Source organism: Pangasianodon hypophthalmus, chromosome 2 (assembly GCF_027358585.1).
Source record: "Pangasianodon hypophthalmus isolate fPanHyp1 chromosome 2, fPanHyp1.pri, whole genome shotgun sequence".
NCBI lineage: Eukaryota > Metazoa > Chordata > Actinopteri > Siluriformes > Pangasiidae > Pangasianodon > Pangasianodon hypophthalmus.
Window position 1 is genome coordinate 23,498,280 of NC_069711.1, and position 18,495 is coordinate 23,516,774.

Genomic DNA, 18,495 nt, shown 5'->3' on the forward strand with positions numbered 1-18,495 from the left:
AGACAAATCTACTTTAATTTCAATTGTCATATTTTTAACTAGCAGTAATCAGGGCAAGTATACCTTTAATATTTTACATTTTATTGGCCTTGCTCATCTGCAGGCATTTTAGGGTTTGTGACTTTTCAATTTAAAAAATTTCAATACTAGCTTCTGAGTATGCACAAGAAAGAGTATAAGCCTGAGTTATTCCAGGTGACATAATAACCTTCAGAACTGATAAGAATCACACTCAAAGTCTTGTTGACCCTGAATCTGCTTTGTAGGCTCTATCTTTCAATCAGAATAGTTCTCGCGGAAGCTGTCGATCAATACATCAGACTCTGTCTTGCTAGATTGTATGTGTAACTGTCAGGATTCTGGTAAAGAGAAATCCACTCTAAGCTTTTTGGCTGCTACTCAGAGCAGCACTGACCTTCACAAGAACTACACAAACTTTACTTCTTTCACACCAGGACACATTGCTTCCTCAAACTTATCAGTAGTTATAGACTACATACTGTACATCTCCTATTAGTTTCACTGCATTTAGTAAAAATATGCTTTATTATCAATTATCTGAATAAAACAGTTAGGTTTTGACAAATTTTCAATGCAACAAAATGAAACAGATGGCAGCCTGCAGCTACAAATGATGTGTTATAATTATGCAAAACACTAGCCTGTTATCTGCATGATAACCACAACACAACAACCTTACAACAGCAACTATTATTTCACAACAACTCTAAATTGCCATATTTGGCTTAGATATTGCATACAGAAATCTCAGTTTGCTGACTGAAGAAATGTGTATGTATTATTAACAGCACTGTAATGTTACCTGAGAAAGTGTTAAATTTGCCTAATCTGTTACACATATATGTCATTTTATACACTTTTAGAACCATCGTAAGTCAAAAATGAGTTGTTTAGCAAATTTGCAGTTTGTCATGTGGCCTGATATTAATTTCAATTGTCATATTTTTAACTAGTAGTAATCAGGGCAAGTGTACCTTTAATATTTTACATTTTATTGGCCTTGCTGGTCTGCAGGCATTTTAGGGCTTGTGACTTTTTGGTTTTAAACATATCAATACTAGCTACCACAGGTTATAGTTCATATTCATTTTCTATAAACACTTTTTTTTTTTTTTTTTTATGTCTGGGGGATTTCTTTGAGCTTATCCATGCACATCTCTTGGATTTCATTTCACCAAACCCCATGAACAATGTTCCATCAGTATGACAGTGATTTGTGTTATTGGATAAATATGGTAATCTAACAGAACCTCCTGCTTTCATAACTTATTTCTTTCCCTGAGGACAAATTGAAGAGAGAATGAGCTTCACTGTGTGATAGAAAAAGAAAAAAGAGGATGTAGCTGACACTAGCTCATTAGTCCTGTCCATAAGCCTTTATTCTTGTATGCAGCATAATGTGTTTCCTGGGAAATGATCTGTAAAGATGTTCGCAGTTACATATGTATCTCTTCCTTCTACGCTGAGGAGTATTTTTTTTTTTATCCACATAAAGCAGTAAAGTAGAAGTATGCATTGGGACTGGGGGTAAAAAAAATCACAGACATGCACTATGTTTAATTTCATACATGTAGGAACAGGCAAAATTCATGGGATAAGGAGAGTTAATGCACATACTAACGCAGTGAGGAGCAAAAAGTATTCAGGCACTATTGTTTTGGTTATGTAATATATTTCCTGTGCATATATCCACTTCACATTTACACACATACTGTCTTTTGACTTTGTACTTATAAATATGAACAACAAATATATGTTTAAAAAACAAAATTGATAGGGGAAAAAAGACGTTCCCATTGGTTGGGAAGATTTCACGCAACAAGTAACAGTTGTGATGAAGGTGAAGGAGAAGTTCTCAGGGAAAGCATTATTAAATAACACTCGAATGTAAAAAGCTACAGAGCCATTGTAAAGACTTTTAACATCCCTGTCAGTACAACTGTTTCTATAATATGCAGATGGAAAGTTCATAGAACCACAACTAATCGTACCCGGTCAGGTGCACCATGCAAGATTTCACTCTCAGACTAATGATAAGGAAGGTATGAGAGAAAGCAATAGTGTCTTAAAGAGTTGCAGGATGACCTGAAAGCAGCAGGAACAACAGTTACACAGAGAACAACAAGCAATGAACTGTACTGCAATCATCTCTGTTCCTACATCTCACGCAAAACTGCTCTGCTAAAAAAGAAGCACAGAGATGCACGTCTAAAATTGCAATTTTCACAAGAGCATCTGAACCACTAGCTACAAAACAATCCCAAAGCATCATTGATCCACTTCCATACTTTACAATGGGACTTTCCTTTTCCTTTTGTTATCAAACATGCTGATGCTGATGGTGATGTGCATGACCATAAAGTCTCATCTGATCATAAAACATGATGCCAGTTGTAGTTCATGACACTTGGTGAGTGTGCGATGCTGCGTTTTGTGAGATGCTCTCAGGAAGAGTTTCTTTCTTGCTATTCTTCCAAACAGCTTGATGTAAAAGTGGATTTTTACAGTTGATTTTGAAACTTGGCAACCACTAGGATTATCAAATAGGTCTCTTTTTTCCCTCTCTTACCATCCTCCTCGGTGTGGGGGAACAGTGTGCTCATGGGTCTAATTCCTGGCAAATTTCGAACAGTTTCAGACATGAAATGTTTGTTATGGGACAAATTGTGTTTAATGGTATTGTAACTGCTTATGTAGTTTTATGTCTGTTACATGATTTGTGCACATCAACGACCATTTCTTTTACGTACTCCTGGGAAAAAAGTCATGGTTAAAGAGAACACTTCCAAAAAGTCCAAGTTCCTATGCACTAATAGCAAATTAATTATAATACAATTCCCAATTTTATTTATTTTTAAGAATGGCAATTTATTTAAAATATTCCTGAGGGATGTAAATAATTTTGGCACATTAATTTTTGAGTGAGCAAGCATAAATAGGTTCTCATTGACTTTAGTAGAAATTTAGAATTATTATGTGTAATCTGTATTTTATAGAATCATTTTTTATGAAGAGTGTCAATAATTAGGGATGGCACTGTATATTAAATCTACATGAAACAAACTCAACCATTAATGCTTAAAGAAAGCTCCGGATATGTGTGGAGTACCGCTGGAGGCCGCTGACTGGAAAATGCGCTTTTGGCAAGAAAATCTCATGAAGAGAAAATGAGGAGAAATTCTGAGAAGAGACAGGTGTCTTCTGAACTTCTGAGTTGTAGTTCTGTTGTATAATCCATAATGTCTGATTTTTTTTTTTTAATCTTATGATGAAACCTCTACGAGTGAATCAGACCTACAGTATAGGATCATGCAGTACACATTTTTGACCTGAGGTAAGGATGTGTTAACAAGAACAGTACAGTAAACAGAAAGTTTATTAGCCTGGACTTTGGAATGTCAGTTTATTTCCAGTGCTCACTACTTGTGGTTCTTTTTTTTTCTTTCAGGTCGGCAGACATGTCCACCTGAGAAGTTTGACTGTGGTGGCAACACAAACAAATGTGTGTCTCTGTCCTGGCGCTGTGACGGAGAGACAGATTGTGAAAATGGAGCGGATGAGGAACACTGTGCTGCTGGTGAGGAGATGGGAAAGTGGAGTCATGATGGCAAATTATAGAGAGGAGATATTTATAGGATATGTACAAAATGTTCTGAGACTGTATTTATAACATGAGTGGTGTTTTGGTTCCAACTGGAGAAACCACTGTTTTTTATAAAGCACAGTGACAAATAAGGAGGCCGTGGAGCCATGTTGTACTCCCACACATGAGTCTGATTGGAACATCACCACCAATTCTTCCAGATCTTTCTGGGCTTTTGAACGTCTGCCTTTGATACTGCTGGTGAGATGAAATACCAGGCTATCTTTAGTGCATCTCCACTTTTTAATGGTTTGAGCAAGAGAGAACCTAGAGAACTAGGGAAACAGGGCAAATAGGGTTTGTCAGTCTTAGTCATTTACTCTTTACTTCCCAATCTGTTTTCTATAAATCAAAATGTGCTGATTTATAGAAAATAGTGCTGGACCGAAACATATTTTATCACCTTTGAATACGTGTTGGTGTTTCCAAACGAATACATGAATAAATGTTCTCAAAACCACTCTTAAAAACAATGATATTTGCGTTTAGTAATTGCTCATAATTTTAGGTATACTTTATATATCCAGTAATATTAATATAATATCAGTGATAGTGCAAATGAACTGAAGTGCATTTCCATGCATTTGAAATAACGCAAGTGATTTTTGCAACTTTTTTTAATGGCACAAACAGAAAGTCTATAACATGAGTCTGAACAAATAATAAGATCATGTTACTGGATCAGACGGAACAATACATAAGCAGACCTGCCAACCTTTACGCATTACATGTAAGAGCTCTGCATTTTAACATCAGAGTACACTGCTATGTATTATCACTCAGAAATATGCAGTCTTTTGAAGGTGAAGTAGATGAGGTTATGGACACTTGAATCTAGAATGATTGACAGTTGTGCAGGTGTTTTGAACTCTTCATTATTAACTGACATTATGGAAACCCCGCCCCCTTACCTTCATCTCACATACAATAAGTAAGCTGTCTTCCACTCTTGATTTTCCTACTTGAAAGATGTACTGACATGGTGGCCTTGATTTCTGTCAAGGAAAAAGGAGAATGTTCTGAGTTTATTAATGTGAAATAAAATGTATCTTAATATGGTTGACTTAGCTGACATTAAACAAGTATAATGTTAACATCAGTTTGCTATATTTATTAGTGATGCCACTGAAACACACTTTTCAGGGTAAAGAGGCACTTTTTCTGCAGAGAAAAAGCCAGGAATATTTAATGGGCCAGCATGGACATGTGTGTTGTGGTAAAAACTGGAGTGTGTGTATATACGAGGTTTTACAGTAACCAGGTTTCTGTAAAACCTCATACCACTACAGTTTCTACCATATGTCAGTGATTTGTAAAAGAACTATTGAAAATGTACCGGTTTTTATACCTACAATCCCCCCAGCCCCCAGCGCCCATCACTCACCCTATACACCCTGGCATTTTGTACACCATATTTTTGCATTAAATATTCTAGCATTCAGGGATACAATCTGACACACTTGTGTCGTCTTTGATCAGTATCAGTAGTTGTCATTATACTGGAAAGCTGTGCATGATTTAGCTGACATAACAGTCATACTAGATGTTATTTGCATTTGGCTGAATCCCAAATGGCTTGCAGTTCAAACATAGTGCACTACATAGGGTGAAGAAACCAATTTTTCATTGCCTATGTATACCAACATGAATAACAAATACTCGTGTATTTAACTAATCTGGGCCAGCTGTAATAGAAACAAACTGTGTGTGTGTGTGTGTGTGTGTGTGAGAGAGAGAGAGAGAGAGAGAGAGAGAGAGAGATCTCACAAATGTACCCAGCCTCCAATGGAATCATTTAAGGAATTGAACCCACCTCTCCTCCCTATACATTTGTATTAAATAATAACAGCACTCACCTCATAGCAGTTACAAAGCACCCACATGATAATTGATTTCCTGATCCTTGACGTCTGTTCTAGAGAGTTCCATTATCATTATTGTACAGCTGTAATAGCTTGTATGACTGCCCAGTGATGTATAATTTAAGATGAAGGTTGTAAATACCTATAATAGCAGAACTGGCTGAATAATGCTCCAGTCATTATTAACAATACATCACACCGTACATCAAACATTTTTCAATTTACACCTATCACACAAAAAACATTGGCATTGGAGGTGATGTTGGGAGTAATGTTCCAGATGGAAGGTAACATTAAAAACGTTAACAAGTATTAAGGAGAACACATGTCTACGTTTGTTCTCTTGTTTCTAGCCTGTCCGATAAGCATCATTATGGGATATACTGAATACTGAATTACAGAAATGTAAATCTGTACACAAACTAAACCCACATAAAAATGACCACAGGAATCTTATTTCAGTGGTTGAAATATGTAGTGGTTGAAACATTTTCAGCACAATGTTGTACACTGATCCCATCTGCATTTCTGGACAAAATAAGCTTCATTATGTTATTATGTTACCAATGGACCATGTAATCAGGGTCATGGCATAAGTCTGGCAACCTGCACTAACAAACATCAAAAACAGTTGAATGGCTGTGGTGTGATATGTATTATTAGCACTTTGTGACATCTCGTAACTCCTTATCTGAGTCAAACTGGCATGGCTATCATTAAACACTACCCCAGAAGCTAGACATGAATAATTGATTTTCAGATATCACTTTACCTTTCCTGTATGCTTGCATTATTAAAAAGCAGCTAGCATATCCTGTGTTAAAAATTCAGTCTCAAAACAAGGGGCCGCTTGCTGCACGCAGAACATTTTGTAAATCTTTTTAGACAAAGGTGCAACGAAGTTACGGTGTTAAGAGAAAAGGAGAGTTTTCAGTTTTAAAAAGAGGATATAGAAGAAGAACTGTCCTGGACTGAGGTCATGCTTTCCAAAGTGTAGGTGTGAAACACAAATGGCCTGCCTAGGAGTCCAGGATCAGCACCTTAGAGTCTGTACAGGGGTGTAAGGATGGAGGAGGTACGAGGGAGCAGGGCCAGGTAAAGGTCAGGAGAGGAATTTGTATTGCGCACTAAAAACAAGGAGACACTATATGTGATAGAGAATCAGAGAGATGTAGCTGATATTTTAGTCTGTGAAATATCCGGTGGCTGAGTTGTGTGTATACTGAAGCTGTTGTAAGCTTTTAGGCTGAATGCAAATGAAAAAGAATTTACAGTAAGATGAGAAATTATAAAAGTGTGGGTCAGAATTTCAGAGTCATCCGAGAAAAAATGGGCAATATAAAGAGATAAACGCATTTTCACTTAGTATCTTAATACGAGGCTCAGAAGTAAGTAAGGAGGCAAGTTCTACCAAGATTTCATACTAGAGTAGGAAGGACAATCAACCCATCACACTCTTTTTCTCTCTCTTGAAGCTAACAAGAGAAAACATGCAGCTTGACCTTTTTCCCCATAAACTGGAAAGCACAAAATCCCCTGCTTAATCATGCTGTGGCATAAATATTTTAAGGATATTATTAGTTATTATACATCATTATAGTAATTATACAGCTCCAACATACCTGTATGAACTCACATATAACCCAAACCATTTTAATTCTTAGATAAATGATAAATAAATAAGCTACATCAGCCTATTACTAACTAAGTACCACAGAATCAACAATAACATCATCATCATCCTCATCATCATCATATTTAATGTAATTATTTTTTGTGTTTGGTCAATGATATATGCTGAAGGAATATTAATTGTATATAATTATTTCCAAAATGTATAACAAATTTAAATAACAAATTCACTCAATTTATTATGGAGACATTTTTATTTTATTACTAACATATTGACATGAAATCTAATCATATTACGAAATCATTTTCATTCTACATTTGTGCCACTTTTAGTCATAAAAATGCTGAGAATATATCTGCTACACGCACACTCGCCAAAACTGCAACTACTGTTTTTTTTTTAAAAACAGTTAATTGGAATATGTACACCCATATTATGCATTAGAAGGATCTATCCTACTCACTGTGTGTGTGTGTGTGATGGCAAAATGTAGCTTATTTGTATCTTCTGCTTGTAAGTGAGTGGGTGGGTGTGATAGATTCAGTCTCTGAGACTGCTGCACTCCCATCTGTTAGCACATGCGAGTGTTGCGAGAGCACCATGCTCGTTACATGTTACATGCTCTTTATCTTCTTCTATCTTCTTCTATCCTCCCACAGTTTAGCAGCAAGGCTAAGGTCCGTTGTTAGGTACGCTTTAGCTCTCTTGTCAATTAATTTGGTGATATTAGGATAGACAGGATTATAACCCATGCAGAATCTGATTATCCTGAGCTATGAAGCTGTTTTCAAACAACCGTGTAAAATGGAAATTATTGCCTTGATTGGTCATCTCTGCAGAATGTGCCTCAATCAGGCTGAACACATTTCTAATTGGAATGAATTTCTAATGTGAAGATCTCTGTACATTACCTTCACACACACATTTCCATTTTCTCTCCGTCTACTGTCTAATGTACCATTATATAATGTACACACCTTCTGGGTAAACACAGTTTTTAATCAAATCCTATGCTTGTGTGTGTGTACATGTGGATAAGGCAAAGTTTTTGCAGTCAGTTACTCCTTTAACTGTAAAATAAATTACACTGACCCCCTCAGTACAATTTTATTTTATGACCATAATCTATTCAAATATCAGGCTTGTTTATTTATTTAAATGTGCACAAAAAATATTCTGGCTATTTATTAAAGTCCTAGTGCTTTTTATTTTATTCCTGAAAGATCTACTAACAGACCCCAAGATTCAAACTGACGTTATTTGTAGCCCCTCTTGCTTTTGACCTACTGAGTTTTGGATTAAACCCATTTAATTCAAGTGACCAGTCCCAAACCCAATAATAAATATCTTTGGTAATGGTAGTGTGGTTTTCACCATAAAATTTGAAAAAAATTAGGGACCCCTGTGTGTTTGTTGACCATCCTGATAATGATCATGAGCAATACTAAGAAAATACACTAGATGGCTAAAAGTCTGTGGATACCTGACCATCATATGTGCTTGTTGAATATCCTATTCAAAAGTTGCTCTGCCTTTCGTGTTATAACAGCCTCCACTGCTCTGGGAAGGCTTTCCACTAGATTTTGAAGAGTGGCTGTGGGGATCAGGTACTGATGTTGGGTGAGGAGGCCTGGATCTCAGCCTGCATTCCAGTTCATCACAAAAGTGTTCAGTGCGGTTGAGGTCAGGGCTCTGTGCAGGACACTCACGCTCTTCCACTCCAACCTTAACACACCCTGTCTTCATGGAGCTCGCTTTGTGCACGGGGCATTGTCATGCTGGAACCGGGAAAACGTGAAGCTAAGCATACAAAGTTATTTTATACTGTTGTGCCTTTATACAGTTTGGCGAACCACATATGAGTGTGATGGTCAGGTGTCCATATTCTTTTGGCTATATAGTGTATGAAGATTGCTTTGCTGCGAGCTTCAGGGATTTCAGGGGAAACCGGCTTTATTTCAGACACACAAATAAAATTTGTGCGAATACTATTGGGCCGTGGTGCACAAAGGGGTCAGTGATGTATATCCAGGGGGTCCCTGACTGGATTACTGTTTTAAAACCACATGTCTGTGTTGTTATTTAGTTATCATATATTCAGTGCTGATTTATATTTAGTGATCACCATGCTCACTTGTGCACCACGGAAATGCTTAAGCCGGAAAAAGAAATAATTGAAGCATAGAGTATTCTGTATTTTTGGCTTTTTTTAAAACCTCCACCAGCAAAGCATGAACAAAATGTAAAAATGGTATGTTCCTCACCTACTTGTGTGTTTAGTAATAAGTGTTTACACCTCTAGTTCTGATATAGTTAGGCTGCAACTTGCATGAACTGCCTTATTGTTGGGATTAAGACCTCTTACCTAACTCTTTCTCTCCGTGTGTGTGTGTGTGTGTGCGCGCGCTTGCACGCACATGTGTATGACTTGCTGAACTTTCTCTATTTCCTCACATTGGCCTGATATTTCCCTTTGATCTATGCTGCTATTTGCTAAGTCCCCCACAGGCAGTGCTGCAGCTCTCTGTAAACTCCTAGCTGCTCTTTAAAGGGCTGCAAAAATGGCCTTGTCCTTCTGTAAACATCCGCCAAGCTGGCTGGGGACGACTCTTTCCCAACTGCCATGCTATAAATGAATTTGTTGTACAGAGGTGGCATTCAGCCCCTGAACAGCCCAGACGTCAGTCGCATTTCTTCCACAGATCCTGTTTGCGTAGGGTCGCTTAGCTTCCTCGTGGGATTAACAGGGTTTTAGTTTGTTAGCAAGTTTTTCTTCTTCATTAATATTGGTTAAAAAACTTGCTCACAGATTCCTTTCTGACTGATGATCATCATTACTACAAAGAGTTACAAAATTACCAGGTTACCATTTAAATCATATGTAAAATTAAGAATGTATCACTGACTCATTTGGATTATTTCAGTAGAAAAAGCTGTGTAATGTAGTCATGTATTTAAAATAACTAGAACATCAGGCAAAAAAAAAGCCATTTTCTATAAATATTCCCTCAGAGAACATCAGAGGACATTTATCACCCTATCAGAAGGAAATAGATTCTGGGTTTAAAAAAAAAAAAACATATCACTCTACTTTAAGAGACACATTTAAGTTATACAGAGTAAAAGCTCAGAAAGGGATTAGATGGGACAAATATACTTTGCCTCTTAAAATACAAAGTATGTGCCTTTAGGTCCTTTCAGCTGATCCAGAATACCACAATCTGTCTTCAGTCTCCTTAAATTGAGGCCACTGGCTTGCCCACATTGCCCACGGCGAAATTAAAACCCTAAAGCTTATGCCACAGATGGACACATGAACGGCTATTCAAAGAGCTGATTCCTTAGATGTTTTCAAATGAAGACTGAAAGCCCATCTATTCAATAAGCCTTATGCATAAAAAAGGGGGAAAAAACTCTAATGTATTATTTAGTTATTTTATTATTCACTTCATGCTTCACCGTTGATGGTGCTTTAGGTTATCTGCAAATGCATAAGGACATGTTCATCCAATTAGACAAAGAAACACTTCACCAAATGATTTTCTAGAAAAGCTTCTGTCAAATGGCTTAGATGGAAGTGTAAATGGAAAGTTATTACTCTTAAACAAGAGTATCCAGTTCATTTTAGAAGAATTTCTTAAGACCGGCATGATAAACGGCACACTTTTTGCTGAGTCACCGATCTTGTTCCAAATATAGTTACAAATTGTGAAAGTGGTGGCTTTGTGGTGACATCTTACCTGGACACAGTGTTGAGTTTGATTTCATGACAAAACTGAAATGATGAATTAAAAAATTCAGCTTTGTACAAAAAAGGGGATTTGGACAAATTATTAGAAGGTTTGGAAGGAATTACTAAAGCACAGGTACTTACCAATTTATTAAGCTCAGAGCCATTCTGTCTGAGTGGAGGCACTTAACCCTTTCCTGCGTTATTTTATAAAACATCCAGATTCTTTAGATGTTTTTACTACTTAAAATTGCATGTCATATGAATTTTGACTTTCAAAATATCACTTAAAGTAAATAGAATGTCAAAGAAGCGTAAAACAATATACATGGAATTTAAAAATAACGCTTCTACTGTGTTTATAAAACAAATATTTTCACCATTCATGTCAAAAATATTAACCAAAATGATAGAAAATATTGTTTTGATTTTGAGCAAAATATAGCAATATTCTTGACATACAAAATGACTGTTGGACTGATACATGAGGCAGCTGATTTCTGAGATGAAGAAATCTTTTTTTCTTTTAAATTTATATATTTTAAATTTATTATTTATTTAGGAATATTTTTACAAAAAGCTAAAGTGTTCATTGGATTCTAGCACAAAACTTTTTTTTTTGTGTGTGTAGAAATGTAACTGTAAAGATATACCAGAGACACGCTGACCCAGAAAAAAGCCTCCAACTCCATCCAATATGTTGATCTCATTTTCCTGCAAATCGCCCAGGCTTTTGAAAGAAAATTAACAATGGGCTTTACCATTGTGTGTGTAATTGTCAGAGGTCTGCCTGCTCCCCTGTTATCCAGAAAACATTTTCTTACAGCTTTCAAGAGACCTTTAATTAGCTTGTCTAGACTGAATGTGAAATTATTCATAGATGAACCAAGTTCAAACAGCTCCAGAGGTAGTGGTGTGTTGGTAGTGACTTTATATCTCTGAGCAAATTATTTTCCTAAATAGAGCACATGTAAGTCCCACACTCATTACACAGGTCAGTCTTGTGTTAGTCGAATGTACGCAGCATGAAAAATATCATGTGCAATTTAGGGACAATCTTAAAATGCAACATAATTGTTACTTAGTTGGAATGTTTGCCCTTTTGTAATTTCTAGCCAGTCATTTTCTGTAGCGTAGCAAGAAACATTGCACATTACACACACTGAGTCATACACATTGGCAATAAAGTACCATAAATCAGACTGTCTCCAGCTATTCTCCAGGTGAGAGACAGTATGCTGCAGACGCAATAAAGATCATTACATTTCCTTCCTTAAATTTGAAGATATTGATGCAAATTGTGTGGATTTTTTTGTGTATAAAAGATTTTTTTAAATGATCATTCTCCCAAAGAACATAAAGGACTTCAAGGTTCGATGGATAGTTTCTGCTGTACTTTTAAAGACAGACTTTCCATAATCTTTGAGGATACAGCTCATTACATCCTCTATGTTGAATATGTTCATTAAAGTAATCTTAATGTTATCAAATCTTTTTTTAAAAAATAAGTAACTTGTAATAAGGAATGAAACAGGTGATTCGATCTTTAGTGTCTGAGAGCCAGTTCTTTATAAATCTGAAGTGAACAGCCTAGTTACCACACGTCTAGAAGCAAAAGCTTGGCCAAGAGAGCAAAAAACTACTAATCAAATAATTTTATTGCCTTTAGTTTCCAATTGGGCAATTAATTTATTAATGTTAACAATACTTACACTGTTGATTAGGGAAAATGGGGAGTGACCATCACTTTAGGCCAGGCTTAACCTTCTTCAAACCACAGTGTGGTTGAATTCTTGAATCCGATCGGTCAGAAGGTGAACATTATTTTTGCATAACAGCACTGCTCGGACAATAGTTCCGGCTGTAATATGAATGATAGGTTAATATTAATGCACTCTTTCTAATACATTGTTGTTTCTATAGTAACAGCTCATACACAGGGACTAATACTGTAAGAATTTACGGAATGTCCTCTTTTACCTACCTTGATCTTGCCCTGAAAATAGCCACTGATGCTGACATGGCATTAAATGAATGAATGAATGAATGAATGAATGAATGAACATACACAGGGACTTGTGTGGCATTTTTAAAGAAGTAACACATTGTGAAAATGTTGATGTTGTGTTTATTAAGAGACATTTAACATTTATGGAAAGCATTTCTGTCAGCTTCTCTGTGACAGTCACAGTGCTTTGCAAAGATTCCCAGCATGGGAAAGTCTTCAAGACAGAGGAGTTTATGTTTTCTGGGTTCTCGGTAAAATGACAAGCCGTGTTTTGTGAGAGAGAGAGAGAGAGAGAGAGAGAGACAGAGAGACAGAGAGAGAAGGAGAGGCTGGTGAGGGAATGATGTTTATTGTTGTAATAACGTAAGTGATAACAGGAGCTAACCTGTATCTTGGAAGTTCCACAACATTAATATATAAACTGTTAAAATATGCAATGTTTTGTTCATTAATAAATTGAACCTTGGAATTCTTGGCAAATCACTGTGGTACAATGGATATAAAAATTCTACACATCCTTGTTAAAATGGCAGGTTTTTGTGATGTAAAAAATGAACCCTCGATGTGAAATTACAACATATAAAAATAATGTGAAAAACAATCAGAAACATTTTAGGGAAAAATTGGAAAAATAAAAAAATTACAGTAACCTAGTTGCATAAGTGTGCACACCCCTAAACGAATACTTTGTTGAAGCAGCTTTTGATTTTATTACACCGCTCAGTCTTCTGGGTAAGTGTCTATCAGTTTGGCACATCTTGACTCGGCAATATTGATTTGGCAGTATTAATATTGACTTGGCACAGCGTGGCACACTTTCTTTCAAAAACATTCTAGATCCATCAAATTGCGAGGGCATCTCCTGTGCACAGCCCACTTCAGGTCTCCCCACAGATTTTTAATTGGATTCAGGTCTGGGCTCTGACTCGGCCATTCGAAAACATTGATCTTCTTCTGGTTAAGCCATTTCTTTGTTGATTTGATTATATGCTTTGGGTCATTGTCATGCTGAAATGTGAAATTCCTTTTCATCTTCACCTCACTAGCGGACGCCTGAAGGTTTTGCACTAAAATCAACTGGTATTTGTAGCTATTAATGATTTCCTCCACTTAAAAAAAAAGCCCCACCTTGATAAAAAGCCCCAGTTCTTATTGCCAAAGCAGCAATAAAGCGTGATGCTGCCACCACCATGTTTCACAGTGCGTACAGAAACATGTTCTTTTGGTGTTTTTTTTTTTTTTTGCACCAAACATTCCTTTTGGAATTAGGGAATTATTATGCCTTTTGGAACTGGTCTCATCAGATCCTAACACATTTTGCCACATGGTTTGGGTGATTTAGTTTGGCTTAGATGTTTTTTTTGTGAGAAAGGGCTTCTGTCAAGCCACCCCACGCCATAGCCCAGACATGTAAAGAATATGAGAGATTGTTGTTACATTCAGAGAGTAATTAGTACTTGTCAGATATTCCTGCAGCTGCTTTAATGTAGGTCTCTTGGCAGCCTCCCTGGTAAGGTTTTGTCTTGTTCTTCTGGATGAACGTCCTGTTCTTGGTGATGTCACTGTGGTACCCCATTTTCTCCACTTTTTCCTTCACAGTGTTCCATGGTATATCTAATGTTTTGGAAATTCTTTATAGCCCTCTCCTGATCGATACCTTTCGACAAGTGAGATACTGAATGTTATAACATTTCAACAGAAAGCACAGCATTAGATTGCCTTGTTAAAGGCATTCCTCAATGGGGTTTGAACTTCCTGTCTTTCAGTAACTGAGACAGCATTGCTCTGGAGTTTTTAAAATCATTTGAGACAAAATCCACATATCCAATTCACTCATTTCTATACAATGTTTATAGGCAGTGATGTGAACATGAGCCTGTTTTTTGGGCACTGCAGTGAGTGCTGTAACCCAGATAACCTTCCTCTGCCTCCTTCTTTGGCTTTGTGCCAGTGAAGCCTGTGTCTCTGTGCTAGGCTCAGACACTGCCCACTCAAAAAGCTTAGCGGTGTTAAGCTGCTTCACTTACAATGTGATGTTTGTTCTCTACATCATAGCTACAGTCTCTGTGTCCTCACCTCACACCAGATCCCCTGGAGAGAAGTACATCTCTATAGCTCGTAACTATAATGATGTAAGCGTAATGCCTGTGTGTTCTTAAACGCTCTATTAACTTGCTGCTTGTGTACCACAGGGGAGCTGTGCAGTGTAGCATTACCCACTGTACCCTGAAACTCTGTTTTGTGTTGTGGTGGTGATATGATACACACGGAAATAAAGGTATTATTATTATTATTATTATTATGAATGCTCAAGAAGCTAGTGGCATAGGAACATTTCTATTCTACACCCTTACTTTGAATATAAATTCCATTATTTTGAATATAAATAATTATGCAAACTTCCCTATATCCTCCTCCCATCCCAACCAGCTATCCGGCTAGTTAACTGCCTCTAAACTAGCTGCTTGCCACGGTTTCCAGCACGGCAAGCACTGTGTACGTGTAAAGTGTTTTGTTCTTAGTTCTACATATCCTGCCTCTGGTCTGTTTTAGTCCTTTCTCCACCCATGTCATGCCACTGGTCTGTTTTAGTCCTTTCTCCACCCATGTCCTGCCACTGGTCTGTTGCTGATTGTGTTCATTTATTCTGTGTTTGGTTTGGTTCATTAGTTTGCCTTCGTACACTATATGCCCAAAAGTTTGTGGACCCTTGACTATCACACCCATATGTGCTTTTTGAGCATCCCATTCCAGATTTAGTCCTCTCTTTGCTGTTCTGTGAGGGCTTTTCACTAGATTTTGGAATGTAGCTGTGGGGATTTGGGAGGTCAGGCACTGATGTCATGCGAGGAGGCCTGAGGTGCAGTTGGTCAGTTGGTGCACCTGTGGTCAGGGTACAAGGAAGGCATGCATCAAGACTCTTCTCTGTTCTGGCACCTAGGTGGTGGAATGAACTCCCCTTAGATATCCAAACAGCTGAGTCAACGGCAGTCTTCAAACAATGTCTAAAGACCTACCTTAAATTAGCACTTTAATGTAAAAATAAAAATATGTTGTGCTTTCCTTGCTATATTACCTCCCCCGCAGAGTTTTTAGACTGATGGTATTCTTAGTACATGACCTAGTGACCAATATGTATTTATACTCTTCAAAGCACTTGAGTAAGTCATTCTGGATAAGGGCGTCTGCCAAATGCCATAAATGTAAATGTGTTCCAGTCCATCTGAAAGGTTAAGAGGACAGGGCTCTGTGCAGGCCACTCGAGTTCTTCCACTCCACCCTTGGTAAACCATATCTTCACGGGGCTTGCTTTGTGCACAGGGGCATTGTCATGCTGAAACATGTTTGCGCTCCTTAGTTCCAGTGAAGGGAAATTGTAATTCTACAACATACAAAGACATTCTATACAATTGTGTGCTTCTAACTTTGTGGCAACAGTTTGGGGAAGGTTTACATACTGTATATCTTCTGTGTGTCAGTTTTTTGTTCTATTTTTCGTATGTTACCAAGCCATAGTTTGACATCTTCTGGTTCATGCTTTTCACCCCAATTTGGTCACCTGCTCTCCCATATCAAACAACAGCTACCAATTAGGGAGGGTGAAGGCTAGCATGTGCTTCCCCCAAGACACATGAAGCCAACCAACAGCATCTCTTTGAACTGTTGCTCATGCTGCACCACAGATGCACGCATGCATTAGCCATGCAAGATGAGTAAACCATTTAAATATCTAAATGTTTTTATTTTTGGGTACTGTAAAGCTCAGATTAGAAATTTTTGAATAGTGAGACACCTTATTTATTGAAAGGTGTCTTGGCAACAAAAATGTATTCTTACATATGTTATATATTTGTTTTCTTTCCTATTCCTATTTTGTTCCATTCTCTTAATGGAATATTTGGTTGTATATTTAATAAATAATTTACTGAACAGCAGATAAAAATATTACCAGATATCTCTCCATGCCAGCAACTTCTGCTAAAGCACAGCGTCTTATTCAGTATTACGCTTTAAAAGCTACAAGGCTGAGAAAGCAGGATTCACAGGATGTGCTATTCACAGCACATACCTCACATATGGTTGAGCTCTCGATCGTGTGTGTGTGTGTGTGTGTGTGTGTGTGTGTGTGGTCCAAGGTTACTATGATCTTGCTAATCTAAGGCTTTATCTGTTACCTGTCTGCTGCTTTGGATTAAACAGCATCTGCCTGAATAAGTCAATAAGGTTTAATTCCCCTCCTTTTTGTTACTTTCTACTCTTCTGATTCTCTACATTGGCCCTGACCTTTTTAGCAGATAGTTCAAGTTTCAAGTTTATTTGTCATATATACAAGTGTCAGTGACAATGCACATTGAAATGCTTTTTGTGAGGCTTAGGCAGTCTACAGCAGTACAATAATAACAGAAATAAATAATAAATAATAAATCATATAGCATCATATAGACTGCATACTGACGTTCTCCAATGGACCTGAAGGTCTGGCGAATTTCTCTCAATGGTTATTTCATCTCTGTGGTCTGCTCATGCTCTGCAGGCCTTCGGGAAATAAATATTGGTCAGCGTAAACAATCTGCGTCCACACGCTCTGACAATCCCATTAAAAACACTCCATGTTTGATGTGCCCTTGCAGGCAGAGGAATGGTGTAGCATACATCAGTTCAGCATCTTATTCACCCACTGACAGCCTCGTGTCGAATTTGCAGGAAAGATTATGAGCCTTTATCCCAGCTTGGTTTGTAAGTCGATCTTTACACCTTGGCAAAGAAAGGGCACTGTAGGTGATGTATGACTCAGGAGTGAGGCCTGAACAAAATTATATATATGTATATAATATATATATAAAATACATATATGTATATATATATATATATATATATGTGTGTGTGTGTGTGTGTGTGTGTGTATAATTTTGTACTCTATAAAAATTGCATTCATAGGCCTGACACACTGTAGAGCAGTTTGAGATTAGGGGTGACGTGCTTTGAAATTTTCACACAAATCCTTGTGGGTGTTTTTTCATTCTTTTTCCTTCATGTCAATTCTGGAATCCTCTATAATTCAGAGACAAAATACAGTTTAAATAAAAATACCAATAATAATATTGATAATGATACCAATGTTTTTAGTAACTACACCACTGTTGAATGCTCTGATTGGTCAAAAGGTGTTGCTTAGTTTTCTCTAACCTCAGCCCTGATTGTAGGACTGGTTGTAATTTAAATCACAGGTATATATTACTACACTTGTTTTAAGACATTATCGTTTCCATAGTAAGAGCTCATACACAGGGATTTGTATGGTGGACATACAGTATAAAGTAATACACATGAAGTAAGTTTAATAATAAACTGGAAACCACTGGAAAGTCTTCAGGACAGAGGAGTTGGTACTTTTACAGTAAAATGACAAGCTGCTGTTTTTTGTCTTACTATCTTCATGAAAGAAAAAAAAGAGAGACAGTTGGTGAGGAATTATATCTGCTATAAGGTAAGTGATAACAGGAAATAATTTGTCTTGTGGATGTCCGCAAACATTAAATCTAACTATAAATGGTTATTTTAAACATAATTTTTAACATAATTTTTTTTACATAATTA

The 18,495-nt window shown here is 37.1% G+C and overlaps 1 protein-coding gene across 8 annotated transcripts in view; it reads left to right on the top strand.

Annotated features, from left to right (window-relative positions):
• Nucleotides 1-18,495, top strand: part of lrp8 (low density lipoprotein receptor-related protein 8, apolipoprotein e receptor) — a 179,182-nt gene that overhangs the window by 105,404 nt on the left and 55,283 nt on the right. For 7 of the 8 annotated variants that reach the window (XM_053242292.1, XM_026933514.3, XM_026933515.3 and 4 more), the window contains one exon: nt 3,470-3,598. The exons of the other annotated variant lie outside the window; for it this stretch is intronic. In XM_053242292.1, the coding sequence (XP_053098267.1) occupies nt 3,470-3,598 (129 nt within the window). The remainder of the gene's footprint in view (nt 1-3,469; nt 3,599-18,495) is intronic. 8 annotated transcript variants of the gene reach the window in all.